The 22,110-nt window shown below is 37.0% G+C and overlaps 1 protein-coding gene across 2 annotated transcripts in view; it reads left to right on the top strand.

The window, feature by feature from the left end:
- Dek (DEK proto-oncogene) overlaps nt 1-22,011 on the top strand; it is a 28,178-nt gene extending 6,167 nt beyond the window's left edge. For both annotated transcript variants that reach the window (XM_041644971.1, XM_041644970.1), the window contains 7 exons: nt 3,725-3,819; nt 4,549-4,669; nt 5,943-6,131; nt 16,716-16,854; nt 17,140-17,288; nt 20,129-20,197; nt 20,618-22,011. In XM_041644971.1, the coding sequence (XP_041500905.1) occupies nt 3,725-3,819; nt 4,549-4,669; nt 5,943-6,131; nt 16,716-16,854; nt 17,140-17,288; nt 20,129-20,197; nt 20,618-20,629 (774 nt within the window). In that variant the 3' untranslated portion in view covers nt 20,630-22,011. The remainder of the gene's footprint in view (nt 1-3,724; nt 3,820-4,548; nt 4,670-5,942; nt 6,132-16,715; nt 16,855-17,139; nt 17,289-20,128; nt 20,198-20,617) is intronic.
- Nucleotides 22,012-22,110: the final 99 nt, after the last annotated feature.

Raw genomic sequence — 22,110 nt, 5'->3', positions numbered from 1 at the left:
AACGGTATTAGAATAAATTGACCCGGGCGATGGTTGTGCACGCCTTTAATCCCAGCACTCGGGAAGCAGAGGCAGGTGGCTCTCTGTGAGTTCGAGACCAGCCTGGTCTACAAGAGCTAGTTCCAGGACAGGCTCCAAAGCCACGGAGAAACCCTGTCTCGACAAACCAAAAAATAAAATAAAATAAATTGGTTTTCAATGTTCTGACTACTCACAATAAATACTCCCTTGTAATTGTAATACTCATAAAAGTGGGTGACAGTTGTTTGCCAAATGATATGTTAATTGCTCTATATATAACTACTTGAAAAGAAGGGGATTGTTTTATTTGTATAGGTGTTTTACCTAGTGTCTGTCTGTTGCGTGCTTGCTACCTGAGGGGGTGTTTGGATTCCCTGGGCTGAAGTTACAGATGGTTGTGAGCCAGCCACCATATAGGTGCTGGGAATGGAACCTGGGTCCTCTGGAAGAACAGCCAGTTGTCTTAACCACTGAACCATTTCTTTTCTTTTCTTTTTTTTTTTTTGGATTTTTCGAGACAGGATTTCTCCGTAACTTTTGGCTCCTGTCCTGGAACTAGCTCTTGTAGACCAGGCTGGTCTCGAACTCACAGAGATCCGCCTGCCTCTGCATCCCGAGTGCTGGGATTAAAGGTGTGCGCCACCACTGCCCGGCGATACAGCTTATGTCACTGACTGTATTTGAAATAAGAAACTTTGCTTTAGGTTGTGTAAAACAAGTTAGATGTTATTAAGGCTGTGTGAAGCACGGTCTAGTTTATTTTAACATGTGCTAACCTCAGTTTGCACAATCTAATTTACACATGTCTCATAACTAGTAAATGGAATTAACTTTTTGGAGTACTTACAATTATTTGCCTTTTTATTTATTTATTTTTTTTTAAATTTATTTATTTATTAAAGATTTCTGTCTCTTCCCAGCCACCGCCTCCCATTTCCCTCCCCCTCCCCCCAATTAAGCCCCCCCCCCTCAGCCCGAAAAGCAGTCAGGGTTCCCTGTCCTGTGGGAAGTCCAAGGAACCCCCCACCTCCACCCAGGTCTAGTAAGTTGAGCATCCAAACTGCCTAGGCTCCCACAAAGCCAGTACGTGCAGTAGGATCAGAAACCCATTGCCATTGTTCTTGAGTTCTCAGTAGTCCTCATTGTCCGTTATGTACAGAGAGTCCGGTTTTATCCCAGGCTTTTCCAGACCCAGGCCAGCTGGTCTTGGTGAGTTCCCAGTAGAACATACCCATTGTCTCAGTGTGTGGGTGCACCCCTCACGGTCCTGAGTTCCTTGCTCGTACTCTCTCTCCTTCTGCTCCTGATTTGGACCTTGAGAATTCAGTCCTGTGCTCCAATGTGGGTCTCTGTCTCTGTCTCCTTTCATCGCCTGATGAAGGTTAATATTCAGGAGGATGCCTATATGTTTTTCTTTGGGTTCTCCTTATTTAGCTTCTCTAGGATCACTAATTATAGGCTCAATGTCCTTGGTTTATGGCTAGAAACCAAATATGAGTGAGTACATCCCATGTTCCTCTTTTTGGGTCTGGCTTACCTCACTCAGGATAGTGTTTTCTATTTCCATCCATTTGTATGCAAAATTCAAGAAGTCCTTGTTTCTTACTGCTGAGTAATACTCTAATATGTATATATTCCATACTTTCTTCATCCATTCTTCCATTGAAGGGCATCTAGGTTGTTTCCAGGTTCTGGCTATGACAAACAATGCTGCTATGAACATAGTAGAGCATATACTTTTGTTGTATAAGGCCTCTCTTGGGTATATTCCCAAGAGTGGTATTGCGGAGTCCAGGGGTAAGTTGATCCCGAATTTCCTGAGAAACCGCCATACTGCTTTCCATAGTGGTTGCACAAGTTTGCATTCCCACCAGCAATGGATGAGTGTACCCCTTTCTCCACAACCTCTCCAACAAAGGCTATCATTGGTGTTTTTGATTTTCGCCATTCTGACAGGTGTAAGATGGTATCTTAAAGTTGTCTTGATTTGCATTTCCCTGATCGCTAAGGAAGTTGAGCATGACCTTAAGTGTCGTTTGGCCATTTGAACTTCTTCTGTTGAGAATTCTCTGTTCAACTCAATGCCCCATTTTATAATTGGGTTTGTTAGCCTTTTACGGTCTAGTTTCTTGAGTTCTTTATGTATTTTGGAGATCAGACCTTTGTCAGTTGTGGGGTTGGTGAAGATCTTCTCCCAGTTAGTGGGTTGCCTTTGTGTCTTAGCGACAGTGTCCTTTGCTTTACAGAAGCTTCTCAGTCTCAGGAGGTCCCATTTATTCAATGAGGTCCTTAATATCTGTGCTGCTGGGGTTCTGTAAGAAGTGGTCTCCTGTGCCCATGTGTTGTAGAGTACTTCCCACTTTCTCTTCTATCAGGTTCAGTGTGTTCAGACTGATATTGAGGTCTTTAATCCATTTGGACTTGAGTTTTGTGCATGGTGATAGATATGGATCTATTTTCATTCTTCTACAGGTTGACATCCAGTTTTGCCAGCACAATTTGTTGAAGATGCTCTCTTTTTTCCATTGTATACTTTTAGCTCCTTTATCGAAAATCAGGTGTTCATAGGTTTGTGGGTTAATGTCAGGGTCTTCTATTCGATTCCATTGGTCGACTTCTCTGTTTTTATGCCAATACCAAGCTGTTTTCAATACTGTAGCTCTGTAGTAGAGTTTGAAGTCAGGGATGGTAATGCCTCCAGATGCTCCTTTGTTGTATAAGATTGTTTTGGCTATCCTGGGTTTTTTGTTTTTCCATATAAAGTTGATTATTGTCTTCTCCAGATATGTGAAGAATTTTGATGGGATTTTGATGGGGATTGCATTGAATCTATAGATTGCTTTTGGTAGAATTGCCATTTTTACTATGTTGATCCTCCCAATCCAGGAGCAAGGAAGATCTTTCCATTTTCTGGTGTCCTCTTCAATTTCTTTCTTCAAAGACTTAAAGTTCTTGTCAAATAGATCTTTCACATCCTTGGTCAGAGTTACCCCAAGATATTTTATGCTATTTGTGGCTATCGTGAAAGGTGATGCTTCTCTAATATCCCTCTCTGTTTCTTTATCCTTAGTGTATAGGAAGGCCACTGATTTTTTGGAGTTGATCTTGTATCCTGCCACATTACTAAAGGTGTTTATCAGCTGTAGGAGTTCTTTGGTAGAGTTTTTGGGGTCGCTTATGTATACTATCATATCATCTGCAAATAACGAGAGCTTAACTTCTTCTTTTCCGATAGGAATCCCCTTGATCCCTTTATGTTGTCTTATTGCTATTGCTAGAACTTCAAGCACTATATTGAAGAGGTATGGAGAGAGTGGACATCCTTGTCGTGTTCCTGATTTTAGTGGGATGGCTTTGAGTTTTTCTCCGTTTAATTTAATGTTAGCTGATGGCTTGCTGTAAATAGCTTTTATTATATTTAGGTATTTTAAAAATACTCATTGACTAGTAACTTTCTACACCTACGTAAGAAACAATTCTGGTAACTTGCTAGGTGAAAATACATTCAGATTCAAACTTTTCAAAGAATTAATTCAGTTTGTAGAATTTTTGTAATGTTAATATGTCAGTACCACATACTTTTCAGTTTTGTTCAGTAAATTAACTTGGGTGATGGCTCTGAAAATAGACACTATCTTTGAGGTTTTTTTTTTATTTGTGCATTACTGGATAGTAGCATTAACAATATCAAAAATACTTTCAGGTGTCCTCATTAAAGAAGAATGTGGGTCAGTTTAGTGGCTTTCCATTTGAAAAAGGCAGTACCCAGTATAAAAAGAAGGAAGAAATGCTGAAAAAGTAAGTTATTTTTATAAATATTGTTATTGGTTGATAATGCTATATTCCATTTAAAAATGAATGCCTGCTCATTTTTAGTAGATTGCTAACTTTAAGTTAGTACTTGACAAGTCTATCATAGCATCACCTTGGGTTATCTGTTATGTTCCGGAAAATAATGACTTAAAATTATTGAAAACCCTTAAAATTTCATTTTCTAGAAGATACAGGTAATCTGAGAGTTCAAAGCTCATATAGTCTGAAGGAAATGTAATGAAATGTATTTCTGTCCCCTGCTGTTACTATTTCTTCTTAGTGTTTTAAACTTGCCTTGAACATAATTGCTTTGATGAGGAATTGTCATTTTCCATAATGCTAGCAAAATGACAAACCTTAGAAGTTTTGGTTACTAAATGCCTGTAGATAAAAAATTTAAATAAAAATTAGGTCTTCATTGAGACACTGTAATGCTGAATTACTAATTTAAACAATTTTTAAGTCCATGAATTTTGTAGTATTGGAAATTTAGGTAATTTTTCAGTGAGTTTACTTCAATTGTTGGTAAATAGTCATTTTCTAATGGTTGTGCCCTGTGGTCAGGTAATTAATAAGAGTAACCTACAGGGAAATACTTATAACTGTTACGGAAACAAAGCAGACCAATTTTTCTGGCTCTTTCTTCTTTATATTATGAAGATTACTTATGAACTCGTGTGTAGTCACCTTCTTTTCCCCTGCTTTCTGTTTCAGGTTTAGAAACGCCATGCTAAAGAGCATCTGTGAGGTTCTTGATTTAGAGAGATCAGGCGTGAACAGCAAACTCGTGAAGAGGATCTTGAATTTCTTAATGCATCCAAAGCCTTCTGGCAAAGTAAGGATCTGTTTTTTACCATCTCAGTAAAATGGTTATTAACAGCCTTTCCTTTCTCTTACTGGAATGGTAATTTAGCCACAGAATTGTATTGATAGTCAGTGTTGTCATCTGCATTTAAAATATATGCCTTTCATGAACAGAACTGCAATATTTTCATAATATAAAATAGCATATTTTCCTTCAAATCAGGTGTGAGTAGTACAAGATTAGGAAAAGTAGTCTGGTGGTGGCAGCACACAGCTTTAATCCCAGTGCTTAGGAGGCAGAGGCAGGCGGAACTCCAGGAGGTCCAGTACAGCAAGGGCTTGTTACACAGAGAACCCCGGTCTTGAAAAATCTAGAAAGAAAAGTGACTATGCACATCTTTGATCCCACTTTAATCCTAGCAGCGGGGTCTCTAGTTAGTGGTCAGCTTGGTCTACAGAGCAAGTTCCAGTGTCCTAAGGCTGCCCAGAGAAACCCTGCTTCAAACAGATAAAAAGGTAAAAGTACCTACATGTCACAAAGATATAAACCAGGGCTCCAGGGTTTTCTGTCTGGAAGGCATTGGAATAAGGGAAATACATTGAGGAAATGGTTATGTGGGACTGATACACAGTGTTTTAGAATTTAGCAAATACTCCTAAGAAAGCATTGAAAAATAAATTCATTGACTGATCAAATAGTTTTTCTCATGTGATTAGAAATGGATACGGTTTAACTGAAGGCATATATAACATATTAACCTATTTCATGCCTGTTATTACTTTCATAATTAACTTACTCAACATTTATTCCACACTGAAAGATGTTGCTGAGAACTTGGCATTACTGAAAGAGGTAGTATAAATTGAGGATATATGATTGCTAATTAAGCTTTATTTTCTCTGATAGTTGTTTCTACTCCTTTGATTAATTAAAGCAAGAAACTCCTAGTAATGGTATCTTTAGTGCTTAAAAAAATGAAATACATTAAGTCTAGTTTCAGTTATTGTCTTGATCAAATGTAGACACTACCTGAACTCATTACGGTGCATAATTGTAGTCCTGTTTCAGAACCAACGATAGATACCCTTTGCAGATGGTTATGCCAGATGTTTACAAGACAATTGAGAATAGTGGTAATGCACTTTTAGGTAGCCTGACACATTTAAAGATGATTTCTCTGCTAATCCTTTAAATGCTTTCTGACAGAATTTGAGTTGAATAATTATCAAAACGAGTTGATTGACTTAGAAATACCCTTATTGATGATACTGTTAAAAAGTTTTTTCTTTTTCTCTATATAAAGCCATTGCCAAAATCCAAAAAATCTTCAAGCAAAGGTAGTAAAAAGGAACGGAACAGTTCTGGAACAACAAGGAAGTCAAAGCAAACCAAATGTCCTGAAATTCTGTCAGATGAATCCAGTAGTGACGAAGATGAGAAGAAAAATAAGGAAGAGTCTTCAGAAGATGACGAGAAAGAAAGTGAAGAGGAGGTAAGATATTTTTTAACTATTGTTTTCTCTATTTTCTATCAGATAAATATTCTTGCTACATAAACAAGCAAATAGTTTGATGTCATTTCTTTGTGTTCTGTCTGTTTTTTAAGACAGGGTTTCACTGTGAACTCACTCTGTTAGACTAGGTTTGCCTCAGACGCAGAGATCCACCTGTTTCTGCCCAGTGATGGGATTAAAGGTGTATGCCACCACCCACCAGCAATGTTGGTTCCTTTTCATGAAAGCTATGTAAATAATTGAGCAGGCTTATATAACCCCCATATCAAATATTAAAGTTTCAGAACAGCTGAGTTTGTGACCTAGATTTGAAGTGTGCCTTGAACTATTCAGAGAGAAATGGGAAAGGAAGCAGCAAAGCTAAACAAACACAGAGGGGTGTATTCTTTCTCTTTTAGTATTTTATGTATGGGTCTTTTGTCCACAAGCATGTCTTTGCACTACATGCATTCCTGCTGTCTGCAGCAGCCAGAAGGGCACATCAGAATCCTCTGAAACTGGAGTTATGTGTGACTGTGAGCCCCCCCCCCCCATGTGGGGGCTAGGAATTGAATATGGAACCTCTGGAAGAACAGCCTTTGCTCTTAACTACTGAGCCATCTCTCCAGCCCATGGGAGCACATTCTTAGGAGGCTTTTATCAATATTTTTTAGTTGACCTGAATTGATGTAATTTGATGCAAAAAGTAAGGTGTTAAAGGTTGTAATTTTCCTTCAACCTTTTGGGAATTATTTAATGAGTGTGACAGCATTTGAAGTTTTTGTCACCTAGAAATGGGACATTTTCTGTTTGCACATATTTGTGAAATTCTTCCATAGTGCATATGAGGTAGGAGGAAAAGTGTTTAGCTTTTGCTGTATCTGTCCTCAGTTAAGGTCAGGGAAAGTAGGTACAGCAGGTGAGTTCCTGTTTGTTTTTACTGATGTTTAGTATGCCATGTTTTATTTTTTCATTTTCTTTAGGGGTTAGAACTTATTCTATAAATTTATTCTATAGGTTTGATTAATCCTGGATTGATATTGTAGTCTAGATATTTCCTTGAGGGAAGCCCACACAGTTGTACTAGCCAGAAATATCTTTGAACACTAACAAATGTACTTTATGTAGTCAGGAAGGGTGCTTTTTATCTACTGAACACCACAGAATTAGATGAATAAGGTAAATTATGAGGCTGGAACGTGGCTAAGTTGTTTAAGAGCTTATACTACCTGTGCAGAAAAACAGTTCCTGGTACCCAGGTTGAACTGCCTGTAACTCCAACTCTAGAGGTTATAATGCCCTCTTCTGGTTTCTGCAGAAACCTAAACTCATCTATACATTCTCACACAAATACACATGCATACTTATAATTAAAAATAAAATCTTTTTTGAGAAGATATGTAATATATTTGTTTTATTTGAATATGTTATTAGTATATATATTTGACCTGAGATATTTAAATTTCTTTCTTGTTTTAATGTCTGTTGCCTACAGAGGCCAGAAGAGGGCATTAGGTCCCCAGGAATTGGAGTTATACATGGTTGTGAGCTGCCATATGGGTGCTGGGAATTAAATCCAGCTCCCTTGGAAGAAGAGCTCAGCCATCTCTCCCGCTCCTAATGTTAGATTATTAAAGGTGCCTCTGAATCTGAGTATGAGCTATTTTCATAATGTAAGAATTTTTTTTAAAAATCTTACATGTACTTCATACATTTAACAGTTTTTTAGTTATGTGCATATGCATGTCTGTGTGTATGAGTACAATACCTTCTGAGGCCAGAAGAGGGCATCAGGTCCCCTGAAGCTGGAGTTGGAGGTGACTATAAGACATCTGGCATGGTTGCTGGGAATTAAACTGGGTCTCCTAAAGGAACAAAGGCTCTTAACCTCCTCTGCTATCCTTCCAGCCTCTACTGTATTTTGGTGTGGAGGGAAGATGAATACTCTGAACTCTGATTTTTATGGTTTGATAGCTGAGAGGAAAACATTGTTTATATGTACATATATTATTGTGACAGATTTGTGTATGTGGATGCCAGCTGTTGAGCCATTGCTCCCAAGCCCTCCATTTTTTGAGATAGGATCTCAGTATATAGAACTGACTAGCCTAGATCTTATTATATAGATCACACTGGCCTTGAATTTATAGAGATAGCCTGCCTTTGTCCTTCTAGTGGTGAAATTAAAGGCATCTATCACCATACCCTGCCTCTATCAACCTGTTTTGAGAAAAGGTCTTTCACTGGGACCTGGATTAGGTTAGGTTGGACTGGCTGTCAAGGAAGCCATAGGATTCTCCTATTCCCTAGCATTAAAATTACAGCCATTGCATCCCTCTGCCTGGCTTTTTATGTGGGTGATAGAAGTTGAATTCAAGTCTTTATGCTTATGTGGCATGAACTACCTCACTAACCTCCATGATTTTTTTTTTTTAATTTTTTTTTTTTTTGGTTTTTCGAGACAGGGTTTCTCTGTGGTTTTGGAGCCTGTCCTGGAACTAGCTCTTGTAGACCAGGCTGGTCTCGAATTCACAGAGATCCGCCTGCCAACCTCCATGATTTTAAACTAATTATTTTCCTTGTCCAATATTTTGCTCATTTACCATATGTCCTTAATGGTTTCTAACACTTTAAGGACAAATCATGAGAAGTTAAATTATTAAAGTTACTCGAGTATATAAATTTTGTTGTTTGTTTTGTCTTCATAAAACAAAATAGGTTTGGGAACTGGGTTCAAATCTTTGGTTTTTCACTATATGACTTTGTACAAATTACTTAATTTCTGTACTCAATCTCCCATTAGTAAAATTGGAAGCAACCTCATAGGGCCATATTAAATGGCTTCAAAAGTGCCTGGCTACATATATTTTGTATTCATTGATACTGTTAGAATCTTTAGTCAGGCATGGCGGCCAATTGCCAGAGGCCAGGTCTACAGAATGAGTTCCAGGACAGCCAGAACTACAGAGAGACAACCTGTCTCAAAGGTCTCTTTTTCCCCAAAGAAGACATTTTATTCTGAGTACCATTTCTACATCCAGTCTTGTTGCCAAGATAAAGTTTAGGAAGAGGTACAAATGAGCTGTCCAATGTAAATTCGTTTTTTCCTTCTCCTGTGATATAAACTAGGAAACCTAGGTCTAATGGTGGAAATCCATAGGGGGAAAGAAGACAGTGATTTGCAGACATATCTCACCATATAAAAATGTAATTTTTTTAAAACTTTATTTAACTTTATTTCATGCACATTGGTATAATGTCAGATTCTCTGGAACTGGAGTTACAGACAGCTGCAAGCTGCCATGTGGGTGCTGGGAATTGAACACAGGTCCTCTGGAGGAGCAGTCAGTGCTTTTAACCACTTAGCTATCTCGCTAGCCCCCAAAAATGTAATTTTTTTTCCTGCATGAGTTTACCCTGTCAGGCTTTATAAGATACAATTCCGATAAAGTCTATAGAGAGATACCTTTTTTTTTTTCTTAGTAAATTTCCCTCTAGTAAGATTAATTTTATATTGCTCTAAAAGACCTTTAAATTTAGAACTACATACATACTTCATGGCCGGTTTAGTTTCTGAAAGTTCTAATTGACTTAGAAAGGTAAACCCTGGTAAAAGGAATAGTATTTTGTGACACTTTGTTTTCTCTGTTTTTTGATTGGGATTTGGAGACAAGGTTTCTCTGTGTAGCTCTGGTTAGCTTGGAACTTTGTAGAGCAGGCTGAATGCCAGAAATCCACCTGCCTCTGCTTCCCTGATTGCTTGGATTAAAGGTGTGCACCACCACCACCGGGCTATTTCTTTTTTTTAAAAATAAACTTGTATTATACTTTTTAACACCCCTCATTACCCTCTGGTATCCCTCTTTCCTTCTGAATCCTCTTCCCAATGGTTAGATTAAAAAATGACTCCTCCAGTGACCATTAATAGTCATCAGCTCCTAAGGAAGGCCCTATCCATGATGAAAAGTTGGGCCAATCTTGTATGTAGCTGCTGTATGTTTGTGGTTGCTATGGTAGTGTCTTGTCTGGATGGCATGACAATCATCCCCATCCTTCAGCTCTTGAATTCATTCTGTTCCCTCTTCTGTCATGCTCCCTGGGCCTTGGGTAGGAGTTGATATAGATGTCCCATTTAAGGATGGGTATTCATCATTTTTTCTGTGCTTTGACCAGATAGGTTTCATTGTATTAACTGTTATCCTCTGTAAAAAGGTGCTTTTCTGCCCTAGTATGAGAGCTACCCTAATCTGGATATAAACAAAATACCTAGAATGCGATCTGACTACATAGTCATGTAGGTGAACATTAGTAATATGTTCCTTCTGTGGGTCCCTATCCTCAGCCATAGGCTCTTGACCAGATTTTTACAGTATCCAGGTGTATGTATATATTTCTTCCTGTGTTATAGGTCACATCAGATTGGTTCATCTGGAAAATAATTTTATTTTGCCACTATTACATTAGTATCTTGCCTGATGAACTGGTATTGTAGCACATATGTGTTCTGTAGCAGAGTAATAATGAATGTGTTTTCTCCCAGTAGCCTTCATATTCGTATCTTTTATTTTTTTCCCCCATATCTTTATCTTCTGGCAGTAAACATTAGCTTACAGAGAGGGAGGGAGTTTCCAGGTCAGTTCCATCTTGATTTCTCTCTGCGTCCTCATCAGAGTTAATCATACGATCGCAGGGTAATGGTTTATGTCCAGATAGTCATCCATGTTACAAACAAAGAAGAGCAAGCTGTTAACAGGCTGTCTTAACAGTGTTTCTCTTTATCCCTTTGAAGGGATAACTTCAACCATAGGCTCTATTTGACCTGTGTGACATTGACCACAATGTTCTCCGTTTAGCTGTGAGGGACAATGAAGACATCCAGGTGTTAGTACTTTACTTCTAGTGGCTGCTGCACTGCAAATCTGATGTGGATTTACTTTTTTTTGGAAGCCATGTTATGTTTCCTGACTTCATAGGAAAAAGAATCAAAAGTGGGGTTGTTCACTTAGATATTCTACAATTCAGAGAAACCTGCAATTGGAATTTTTTGTTAAATTGCCTTTTTAGTTGAAAAAATTTCAGCTGGGCACGCCTTTAATCCCAGCACTCGGGAGGCGCAGAGGCAGGCGGATCTCTGTGAGTTCGAGACCAGCCTGGTCTACAAGAGCTAGTTCCAGGCTCCAAAACCACAGAGAAACCCTGCCTCGAAAAACCAAAAAAAAAAAAAAAAAAAAAAAAGAAGAAAGAAAAAATTTCTTGATAGTGGTGGGATGTGGACATACATGTTTTGCTATTTCTTAATATTTCATAATATGAATGAAGGAAATTATAGAACTAAATAATCTTATTTTTTATTGGAAATTACAGTTGAAAGATCACCTTGATAAAAATCCATTTACGCTGGGGCGATGGTAGCGCACGCCTTTCATCCCAGCACTTGGGAGGCAGAGGCAGGCGGATCTCTGTGAGTTCGAGACCAGCCTGGTCTACAGAGCTAGTTCCAGGACAGGCTCCAAAGCCACAGAGAAACCCTGTCTCGACAAACAAAAACAAAAAACGAAACAAAAATCCATTTACACTTCATCATTTTGTGAACTCAAACTAGAATTACATATTTCTTTTTTCTTGTCATTCTGGGTTTTCTCAACCAACTTAGAAGAATCATGTATTTTAAGCTAATTTTTTATTTTGTTCATCTATTCTCCCAGTACAACCTTTCTGCTGTGAGGACAGAATTCTGGCTCTGTGACAGGCATCTTTTTTGGTGACCCTCCTCCAAGAGCCCTGCTGCCTATAACAGATAGGTAAGCTTTGTTCTCACAAGATTTTTGGCAAAAAAATGCTTATGCCATTTCTTGATTATACATGGAAAATCCTCTTCAAATTTTTGAAGATTTATGTTAATCCTTTGGGTTGGAGAGACGGTTCAGCCATTAAAGAGCATTCCAGAGAACTCAAGTTTAGACCCCAACACATATGTCAGACGGCTGTAACTCCAGCTCTAAGGGATCAGATCTTGTCTTCTGGCCTCCTTGGGTACCCAGTAGTCAGACAGACAGACAGACACACACACACACACATCTTTAGGAGAAAGTTACAGTTTGGGAACTAGCTTTTTCTGTATTTTTATCCATTGAAACTTAATTTATTTTCCACATTCATTTTGTAAAAGACCAGTCTTACCATCTGTTTGATTAAATAACAAAGGTGTCTATTAAAAATCTTTCACAGCTTGGTGTGGTGGTGCAGGCCTTTAATCCTAGCACCCAGGAAGCAGAGGCAGGCATGTCATTGTGAGTTTGAGGTCAGCCTGGTCTACTGAAGGAGTTCCAGGACAGACACTACACAGAGAAACCCTGTCTCCGAACAAACAACAAAAAAGAATCTTTCACATTTTAAATTTAATTAATTCTTATTCTCGTTTGTCTTTGCAGGAATAAGATATGCACTTTTATTTATATAGTTTAAGCATTATTATGATTCATTTTATTTTTTCTTAAGTGTTTTATTTCTTGTTGGCCTTGTAATTCTATTGCTTCAGCCTCCCTAGTTTCAAGGGTGGCTAGAGTACTCTTGATGGTTTGATACAGTGGTCTTTTTTTCCCTTTCCTCTTTCTCAGATACAGTCTATACATGTAAATTACACCAGGAGATAGTTTTGTTACAAATCCATGTATGGCTTTTGCAAGATGACTAACAAAGGAACTTGGGGCAGTTTTTAAAGTGTATCTAGTCCTCAAGTATCACTTCCCACTTTAATAATTGCTTAGTAGTTACTGAGCACTGGTTTTGAGCTCTGTAGTAGAGATCAAGACATTAATAACAGTCTTTAGCTGTAGATATCCTCATATATTAGTGAATGGGAGGGTTGGCCATATAGGATTAGGAAAAAGGGTTTAGTCAAATGCAAAACATCCATTATTAGTACTGTTTTCTAATAGAAAAAGATCTGTATTCAGCATATAGCAAATAGGCTGCGGTATACAACTTAAATTTATTGTTTCATCCCTAGCTTAAAGGAACACATAGCTGGCTGATTTTTGTGGGGTGTTTTACTCTTGACTTTTTGGGGAGCCTACCCCCCAGCTCCCAAATAAATCACACATAGAAGCTTATTCTTAGTTATGAATGCCTGGTATTAGCTTGGCTTATTTCTTGTCAACTTTCCTTATCTTAAATTATCCTGACTACCTTTTGCCTTTGGGCTTTTTATCTTTCTTAATTCTTTGGCTGGCCTGATGTCCTTCTTTTCTTGTTCTTTTGCTATTCATTCTCTCCTTGTTTCTCCCTCTATTTATACTCTGCCTGCCAGCCTCACCTATACTTGCTCCTACGTCACTATTGGCCATTCAGCTCTTTATTAGGACCATCAGTAGTTTTAGACAGGCAGAGTAACACAGCTTCAGAGTTAAACAAATGCAGGGTAAACAAAAGTAGCACACCTGAAAATAATATTCTCCAACAGGTTCTTACTCTTCCAAGAACTAATAATATAGGACATATTTGCTTGTTTTTTTTGTCTTTTGTTTTTCCAAGACAGGGTTTCTCTGTAGGTTTGGAGCCTGTCATGGAACTAGCTCTTGTAGACCAGGCTGGCCCCAAACTCACAAAGATCCACCTGCCTCTGCCTGAGTGCTGAGATTACACGTATGCCCCATCACCACCCAGCTTTTGGGGCCGTTCTTATATGCATTTTTACTCACCAGGAAAAGAGTACTGGAAAGGGTAAGTAATCTGCCTGAGAATGCAGAATTAATAGTGAAGTCAATTTAAAGCAAAGCTTGATTGTAAGCGCATGTTCTTACTCACTTCTGTACTGTATCTTTCACAAGGTTAAGATTAATGATTTATAGCCCAAGTATTGTGGGATTATGAAGTAATCAAATTGGTAACATTGTGAGATATTGAGGGTTGATCCTTTAGCTGACTTTAGATTCTTAAGATTTTGATAAAGATTGGAAGTGTAAAATTTAAATGGGTGTGGTTAACTTGTCTTCTTAGCGCCCATCATTTATACCTCTAAATACCAGTGATCTTTATTTGCCTTAACTGCTGAAACTGTGTCCATTTCCCAAAACTAAGATGTTGTTTGGATGATCTGTACCTAATAACTTCATCTTCAGGGTAGGTGAAAGTGATTCTTAATATTTGTAGAGCTAAAGACAAGATGTGAGTTCAGCTATTTTCTGTGCACAGGATGTTGGGTCCCATGTAAGTCTGAGCTTGTTGGTTTACTGTTCAGTCTTCACTATTTCCTAAGTCATCAAGTCTAAGTCAGTTTCTGCCTTAAGTGTGTCACGAAAAATTTACAACTGATTAATGAAAATGAGTGAAATCCGGTATAAATTTATGGAAATTAATGTTTGTGAGTCGAGTTGTATCTACCAGTGTGATTAAGTATGATGTATCATGGTTAGTGAGGTGTCATTTTTATAATTGTCATTCTGTAGTAGCTACCTTGTTTTTAAAAAGACATTTTACAATATCACATTTATGGGGAAATTGTTTTGCATATTGGAGGAATTTCTCAATCACAAAATGAGCACTTTGTAGATGATACTTTAATGATGGCAGTATTTTCACAAGTTGTACATTAACCCTCATAAAGACTTAGATTAGTTCCTTTATTTGCTAATTGGGGAAAGTAGGGCCTGGTGATGAATTGAGGCTGGAATTTGAAAGCAACTTACCTCAAGACCCTGTTACTCTGAACTATAATTAACCTTGTTCTATAGTACTTGTGTGGTCTGATTGCACTCTTAGAAATTTTGGTAAACAATAGGCTAGCTGTCTTTTTTAAAAGTCATGGTGTTAAATATAGAAAGATGTATATATTTGTTCAGAAGCAACATTTTATTTAACAATGGCTTCATTTCCTCCCCTACCCTTTTATCACCACAGATGTTTATACTTTGTCAAACCACTAATTTGTACCAGTTAATAGGTTTAAAATTAATCAAATTGTGTATGTCTACTAAAAGTTTAATTGTAACCTTAGATGGCCCTGGAAATATTTTAATTACCTAATTCAAATTACCTAATGTAATGAGATTGAGTAGCAGTGAAGTAGTATGTTGTTTTATTGCTCACTTCTCACAACTCTTTGGGTAGTATAACTTAGTTTCTTAAACTCAAGTCCAGGTTTTATTAGCCTTTGACTGAAGAGTGAAAATGAATATTTGATTCTGTGTAATAAGAGTATTGTAATAACAGCTGAACCTTTATTATTTACTTTAAGTGCCTACTGGAGTTTATTTGAAGTAGGGGGTATTAATTAAAAAATATTCATTTAAGTTAGTCCTGAGAAAACTAATTCTATTGATGCTGCTTGGTAACACTCCCATATTTTATCAGCTTCCTAATACCACTTATATACTGTTAGTAGCAGCCAAAATAGCCTGCTAGTTAGTGCCCAGCCAAGAGAAACCCTGTCTCGAAAAACCAAAAAAAAAAAGAATATTACTGAGTGAGTATTACAGGGTATGTCTAGGTTCATGTAGATGTGTGCAATGGTAATGTAACAGAAAAAGACACAGTAAAAACTGAATTAATTCCACTTACATATAATAGTCTAAGTCCACCTAGATTTTTGAAACAATTTCATCTGAAGAACAGATTGAGCACAGTATTTGTCTTTGAAGGGGTTAAGTGAGGTATAACATACCAGTAATATAAGGCTCTAGTAACAGAAAGATCCTTCAAGACCAGTTTCAGTATATATTGCAGCCGTATCTCACAGACTACAAAAAGCTGATATGGTATAACTTGAAAACCAGGAGTGTAGAACATTCTCCATCTAGCTATTTGTGGTGGTTATGATGTATAAAGATGAGAATTTATCTGAGGTTCCTTCCCCCCCCGCCCCCCCCCCCCCCCCCCGAGACAGGGTTTCTCTGGTTTTGGAGCCTGTCCTGGAACTAGCTCTTGTAGACCAGGCTGGTCTCGAACTCAGAAATCTGCCTGCCTCTGCCTCCCAAGTGCTGGGATTAAAGGCGTGCGCCCCCCCCCCCCCCCCCCGGTTTATCTGAGGTTCTTTAGTTATGTTGAATAAGTTTCAGAGACTTTAGTTGGAACAAAGTGCTTATAAGCTAGAATTTGTGCACTGTAATTTGTCCAAATGTTCAGCATTTAGCTTTTGTTGAATTTGTGGATTGGTGTTTAAGAGCACGTGTTCTGGAATCGGGTCTATGTTCAAGACATAGCTTATATTGATGTGATTAGGAACAAGATGACTTCATTGAATCTGTTTCTTCATATTCACAAATTTTTACTGAACAACTGCTGTATGCCAGGAACTAATTTTAGAAGTTAAGGGTTTATTAGTGAACACAAGGGATACAAAGCTTGTCTCCTTGTAGCTTGGATTCTATTTGGGGAAGAGAGTAGAAGATTTTGAGTTCTATTTCAGCCCCAATTAAGTGGAATAATGTAGATGACTTACTTACATTGAAATCAATAGTGTTAGGATACAGTTATTCTCAACAGTTAACAATTTACGTTTAAGCAGCCATAGCTAGTATTTACAGTGAGAAAGGAGAGGGCGAAATAGTAGTGACTCATCTATGTATGCTTTTCTTTCCCTTCTAGCAACCACCAAAAAAGACAGCTAAAAAAGAAAAAGCAAAACAAAAAGCTGCTGCTAAAAGTAACAAGTCTGTAAAAAGTGCTAATGTTAAGAAGGCAGATAGCAGCACTACCAAGAAGAATCAAAACAGTTCCAAAAAAGGTACGTTAGAAATGATGACAGCAACTCTGGGTACACCATATGCATGTACATGTTTAGTGTGTGTGTAAGACAGCTGCAAAGAACATTGTTGAGACATAGCATGCCAGTTTTCAAATCTAAAAAAAAAATTTCAGTGCAAGCTTTGTAATTTTAAGGTAGAGATTTTTTATTTTAAAATTAAAACTAAATGATTTATAATTGGGAGGGCTTATGTTCTCTTAAACTTCCTTGTCTTACACCTTCAAATGCAAAAAAGTTACTCACACTTGGTATCTTACCTTTTAGAATCTGAATCTGAAGATAGTTCTGATGATGAACCATTAATTAAAAAATTGAAAAAACCACCTACAGATGAAGAATTAAAGGAAACAGTGAAGAAATTATTGGCTGATGCTAACTTGGAAGAAGTCACAATGAAGCAGATTTGCAAAGAGGTAATTGGCACACATATTCTAGTTATTCTCCTTTGACTTGGAAGTCACTTAATTTGAAACTATTAGTGCATGTTTTTTATGTATCCATTCAGAGAGTATTGAACTACTATTTCAGGCCCTCTTGAGGGTACCGGGTACTATAGTAATCATAAAACAATCAAACATCTCTAAACATTTTTATGAATAGTCAATAAATTAAAATGATGTGCTTCAATACAGACTTTTCCTGGTGTGAAAACTTAGTGGTGCATTATTGGCTTACATTGATTTAAAGAGCATCTCAGAAGTCACCTTACTTCTTAGTGTACAAATGACTGTCACTAACTTAAACTTCCCTGGAATTCTTTTAATACTTTTCAGGAAATGTTATTCTTGAATGAGTCATTGTCCATATTATAGATAGAGTTGGAGGTTGAAAAATCTAGTTTCTTATGAATAAATGAAGTTGCATATGAAATACACCAAACGTTAAATGACCTGTACTTTTATTGAATTTATTATTTATTTATTATGTGTGCAGCATTCCTTCCATGTGTGCCTGCAGGCCAGAAGGGGGCGCAAGGTCTCATTACAGATGGTTGTGAGCCACCATGTGGTTGCTGGGAACTGAACTCAGGTCCTCTGGAAGTGCTCTTAACCACTGAGCCATTTCTCCAGTCCCTTTATTTTTAAATTATTAGACATTCGGTTGAGCCTTTACTACATGCCAAGGTAAGACTAGGTGTGAAGAGATAAAGCAGAGAAGTTATTACTTGTCTTTAAATATGCGGGCAGTGTGCAAACTGAACACTTTCGGGAGGAGTGCAGCACCACAGAGCATATATTCCTACCTGGGATGAGATGGGGGCCAGGGCTTAAAGAGTATGCAAGAGCATCTAGAATTATTCACTGAGTCCCAGAATAGTAGAGTAATAAGCAAACAGAATAATAATAAAATAGTAAACCCTTTATAGCAGTGTTTTTCAACCTTCTTCATGATTTGACCCTTTTTTTACTTCATCCTGTTGTGGTGCCCCCCAGCCATAAAATTATTTTTGTCGCTACTTCATAACTTAAAATTTTGCTATTATGAATCATAATGTAAATATATGTTTCTGATGGTCTTAGGTAACTCCTGTCAACTCCCAGGTTAAAAGCCACTGCTTTATTGTCGAAGAACAATGGCATACTCATTTGCATGTTAATTTTATTTTCAATGTTATCTCTTTGATATATTTAACTATAAGTATGCCAGTACCACATAATCTAATGACTGTAAGAAATAGTAATTTGTCTCAAAACTAGGATGACAAGGAAGTCTTTACTGAAGTAAGGAGAGAACTAGGTTTGAAAGTCTGTAAATGCCTTGGGACTAACTTTCTTGAAACTAAGGTATTTGAGAATCTGGATAGAATATTGAGATTGTCATAATAGTTACTTTTGTTTGTTTTGAGATAGGGTCTCTGTAAACTAGGGTGGCCTCTAGCTCATAGTTTAATGCTGGGATTAAAAGAATGTTTTACTCCAGACTCAATATTTACATTTAAATTTACCCAACAAACATCAAAAAAGGTGATTTGACAAAAGACTGGTATGTGACTGGGGGTGCTTGGTGGCTCCATGATAGAGTACTCACTACTAACATGCATGGGACACAAGTCACACTACTGCCTTAACCTGTCAGAAATAAGAGCCTATTCAAAGGCTGCTCCGTTGTAGGTACTATCAATCACATGGAACAGTAATCACATTTTGAGACTAGAACAGACAGGATAGTTTAAAAGGTGCTTCATTTTAGATTCTTTGAGATCAAATTTTTGAAACATGGTAATGGACACTGGTTCTACACTTTAGGAGAGACTTGTAGACACTGAAGGGGCCTTTCATCAGGTACAGAAATTACAAGGAAATAATAGTATTTGCACTATAGAGATTGACAGTTTTCATTAGTAGTAAATGCAGAAAATCACGTACTATTTGTATTTTGAGTTGTAACAGCTTTTTGAAATTTAGAGGGCACATACTCTTTAACCCAGCAATTCCATTTCAAGGCCTCTCATTAAAAAAAATTCATTCACCTTTGTCTATAAATACTGAAAAATCACAAGTTGTGTAAATGACCATCAATAAGGAAATTAGTACAACTTACTAAATATATTAAGGGTTGTAGTTTTATTGCCAAAAAAGGGATAGCTGTTTGCAAAGTCAGGCCAACTATAGGCCATGGGCTAAGTCATCCAATATTACCACATTTTGTACAATGAAGCTACACTTACTATTTGTTGTATACCCACTACATCTGTTTCATACATCTGAACAGTTGTATAGTTGTAACAAACTCTGCCTAACAAGGCTCCAAGCATTTTGTTGCTTGTCTATTTATAGCAAAAGTTTTATAGGCCCTAAATGAGGGCAGGAGTTCAGCTTCAGGGTACTTGTATGTAGGCTTGTGAGTTCACACTAGAAATTAAGCAGTAGATTTGAGACTAAGAAAGTTGGGGACAGATTAGTCTAAATTCTAGGAGTAAAGCACTTAAGAGACCATTTGAATTTTCATGATTTAATTAAGAGAATTGCATATATAGAGAGTAGAGGTTGAAGTTCAAACTGTAGAATCCTAAACAGAATATTGGGTGCTATGCAGACTAGGACCTCTAAAAAGATACTCCACAGATAGCCTTCCAATCCCTGTGGTTTTCATTCACTACTATGAAGTTATAAAAGCACTGGGAATGTCACTTGACTTTATTACTGTTTGCAGGTACAAGTCTATTGTGAACCAGAGAACACTTACAATCTACTTGTTTATTAATCCAAAAAACAGTATTATGGACTTTTAAATTTGCGTTTAATGTTTTTAGGTATATGAAAACTATCCTGCTTACGATTTAACTGAGAGGAAAGATTTCATTAAAACAACTGTAAAAGAGGTAAATATTTCCTCATTTTTCCTTCTTTGATCATTTGGCATAGAAACCAAAAGTATCAAATTATTGCATTTCTTGATTATTAATGACAATGAAAAATTCACATCTGAGACAGCAGAGTTGTTGATAAGCATAGATGAAGAAATACATTTAGTAAGTTTGAGCAGTTTTTTGATAAAGCCTTAGCCTAGATTAAGATAGGTTCATAGTGCACATAGTAGCTTTGTTTCTGAGGTGGTACTCACTAGCTTCACGACACGACAGCTCACTCCAAGGCATGACAAGGTCAGCAGTAACCACTGCTTCATATTTAGCCCACCTGATTTTCCAAGGTTACATTAATCTTATGAGTAAGATTTTATGATATATGCATAATTGATTTTGTGTTGGGTGTGGTAAAGTGATTTCCTTTTTTTGTTGCAGCTAATCTCTTAAACCAGAGGACAGATGGCTTGCTCTCAGATTTGGAAATAAGATTTATACCAGCAAAGAGAATGTATTTTCTTTAAGTCTATTGTTGGTAGAACTCGCTGCTGACCCCTTGAGTGTTAAATATATTTGAGCTTGCTGTTTTAAATTGCATTTCCTTGCAGTTTTCAGTTTAAGTCTTGCATGGCAATAATTGTTTCTTGCTTTTAGAGTTGTACATTTTGGATTTCTTTATTGTAAGGTCATAGATTTCTAAACTGTTGTGGATTTTAGTGCACTTAATATTAGCTTAAGACACTTTTAATCAAAGCAAAAACTATTATAACCAGCATTTATACGTGCAGAGACTATTGCAGTATTTAGTATATGAAATATTTTGAATACACCTTCTGTCAGTGTGAATGTAGTGGCAGTTTGTTCATCATATTAGAGCACAGCTGTTCAGATACCGAGTTGGAACTCTTTCTGCATGCATATATGTCAAGTTGTCAGCATGACAGAAGTGACAGATGTTATTTTTGTATTTTTAAAAACCAATTTGTTGTATATAATTTTTTTAATTTCTTTTGTGCAGATCAATTTTTAAACTCATGTAGGTAGGTATCTTTACACTTGTAACTAAAGAACATCAGTGTTCAGCAGGCAGCATGACAGTAGTGAGTTCAGTGGTGGCAGCATTGGAGGGGACTGTCCAGTTCTGCTTTGCTCTGAAAGTGTCATCAATTTGTGGTGTGTTAAGTGTCATAGAAATTTTATATTGAGGATAAACCAAAATCAACACATCAGAGTTTCAAAAAAGTGGGAAAGGGTGAGCACACTTGGTTTATATATAAGTGAATTGATAGTAGTAACTGGTAACTAAACTTCTTTGACCATTACAATAATTATGATTAAAGTATCAGATGTAATGCCAGAAGATTTGGTATACAAACAGTGTACGGTAACTCTTATTAAAGTATCAGATAGTAATGCTGGCAATGTAGGTATCTTTGAAAGTATTTCTCAAAAACCATACAGTAAATTTCTTTGATGTATTATAGAAATGAAGGCTGTTTGATTTTTAAAGTTTGGTCAATCAAGTAAATATGGTCTGCCCCTGAATTTAAATTTTGTCTTTTGACTGTCCTAATTACCTATTTGTGAATTATATAAATAAGCTGCTTTGACAAGAGTGACAATTGATGTACCAACTGAGTGTTTAATTTCTGCATCATAAATCAGATATTAATGTTGAGCATTAACAGGTATTTTCACACATTTGACTTTAGTATGCATAGAGTGAAATGGAACAAGTAACTAAATGGGGACTAAAAATTGGCCTTTACTTTTAAATAATTTGTTATAAATCTTGGCAATAAAGAATAAATCGATGTTTTAAATGTCTTGTATTTAGGCTTTCAATTTATTTGCTTTTTGTCATTTTCTGGGGTGTGGGAGGATTTATCCCCTAATCCTATGACTTAGATTTCTTCTGTAATAAAGGACCA

This window comes from Microtus oregoni, unplaced genomic scaffold (assembly GCF_018167655.1).
Source record: "Microtus oregoni isolate MIOR12 unplaced genomic scaffold, Mior012 000103F_ref0000194, whole genome shotgun sequence".
NCBI lineage: Eukaryota > Metazoa > Chordata > Mammalia > Rodentia > Cricetidae > Microtus > Microtus oregoni.
This window is presented reverse-complemented; position numbering and strand designations above follow the sequence as displayed.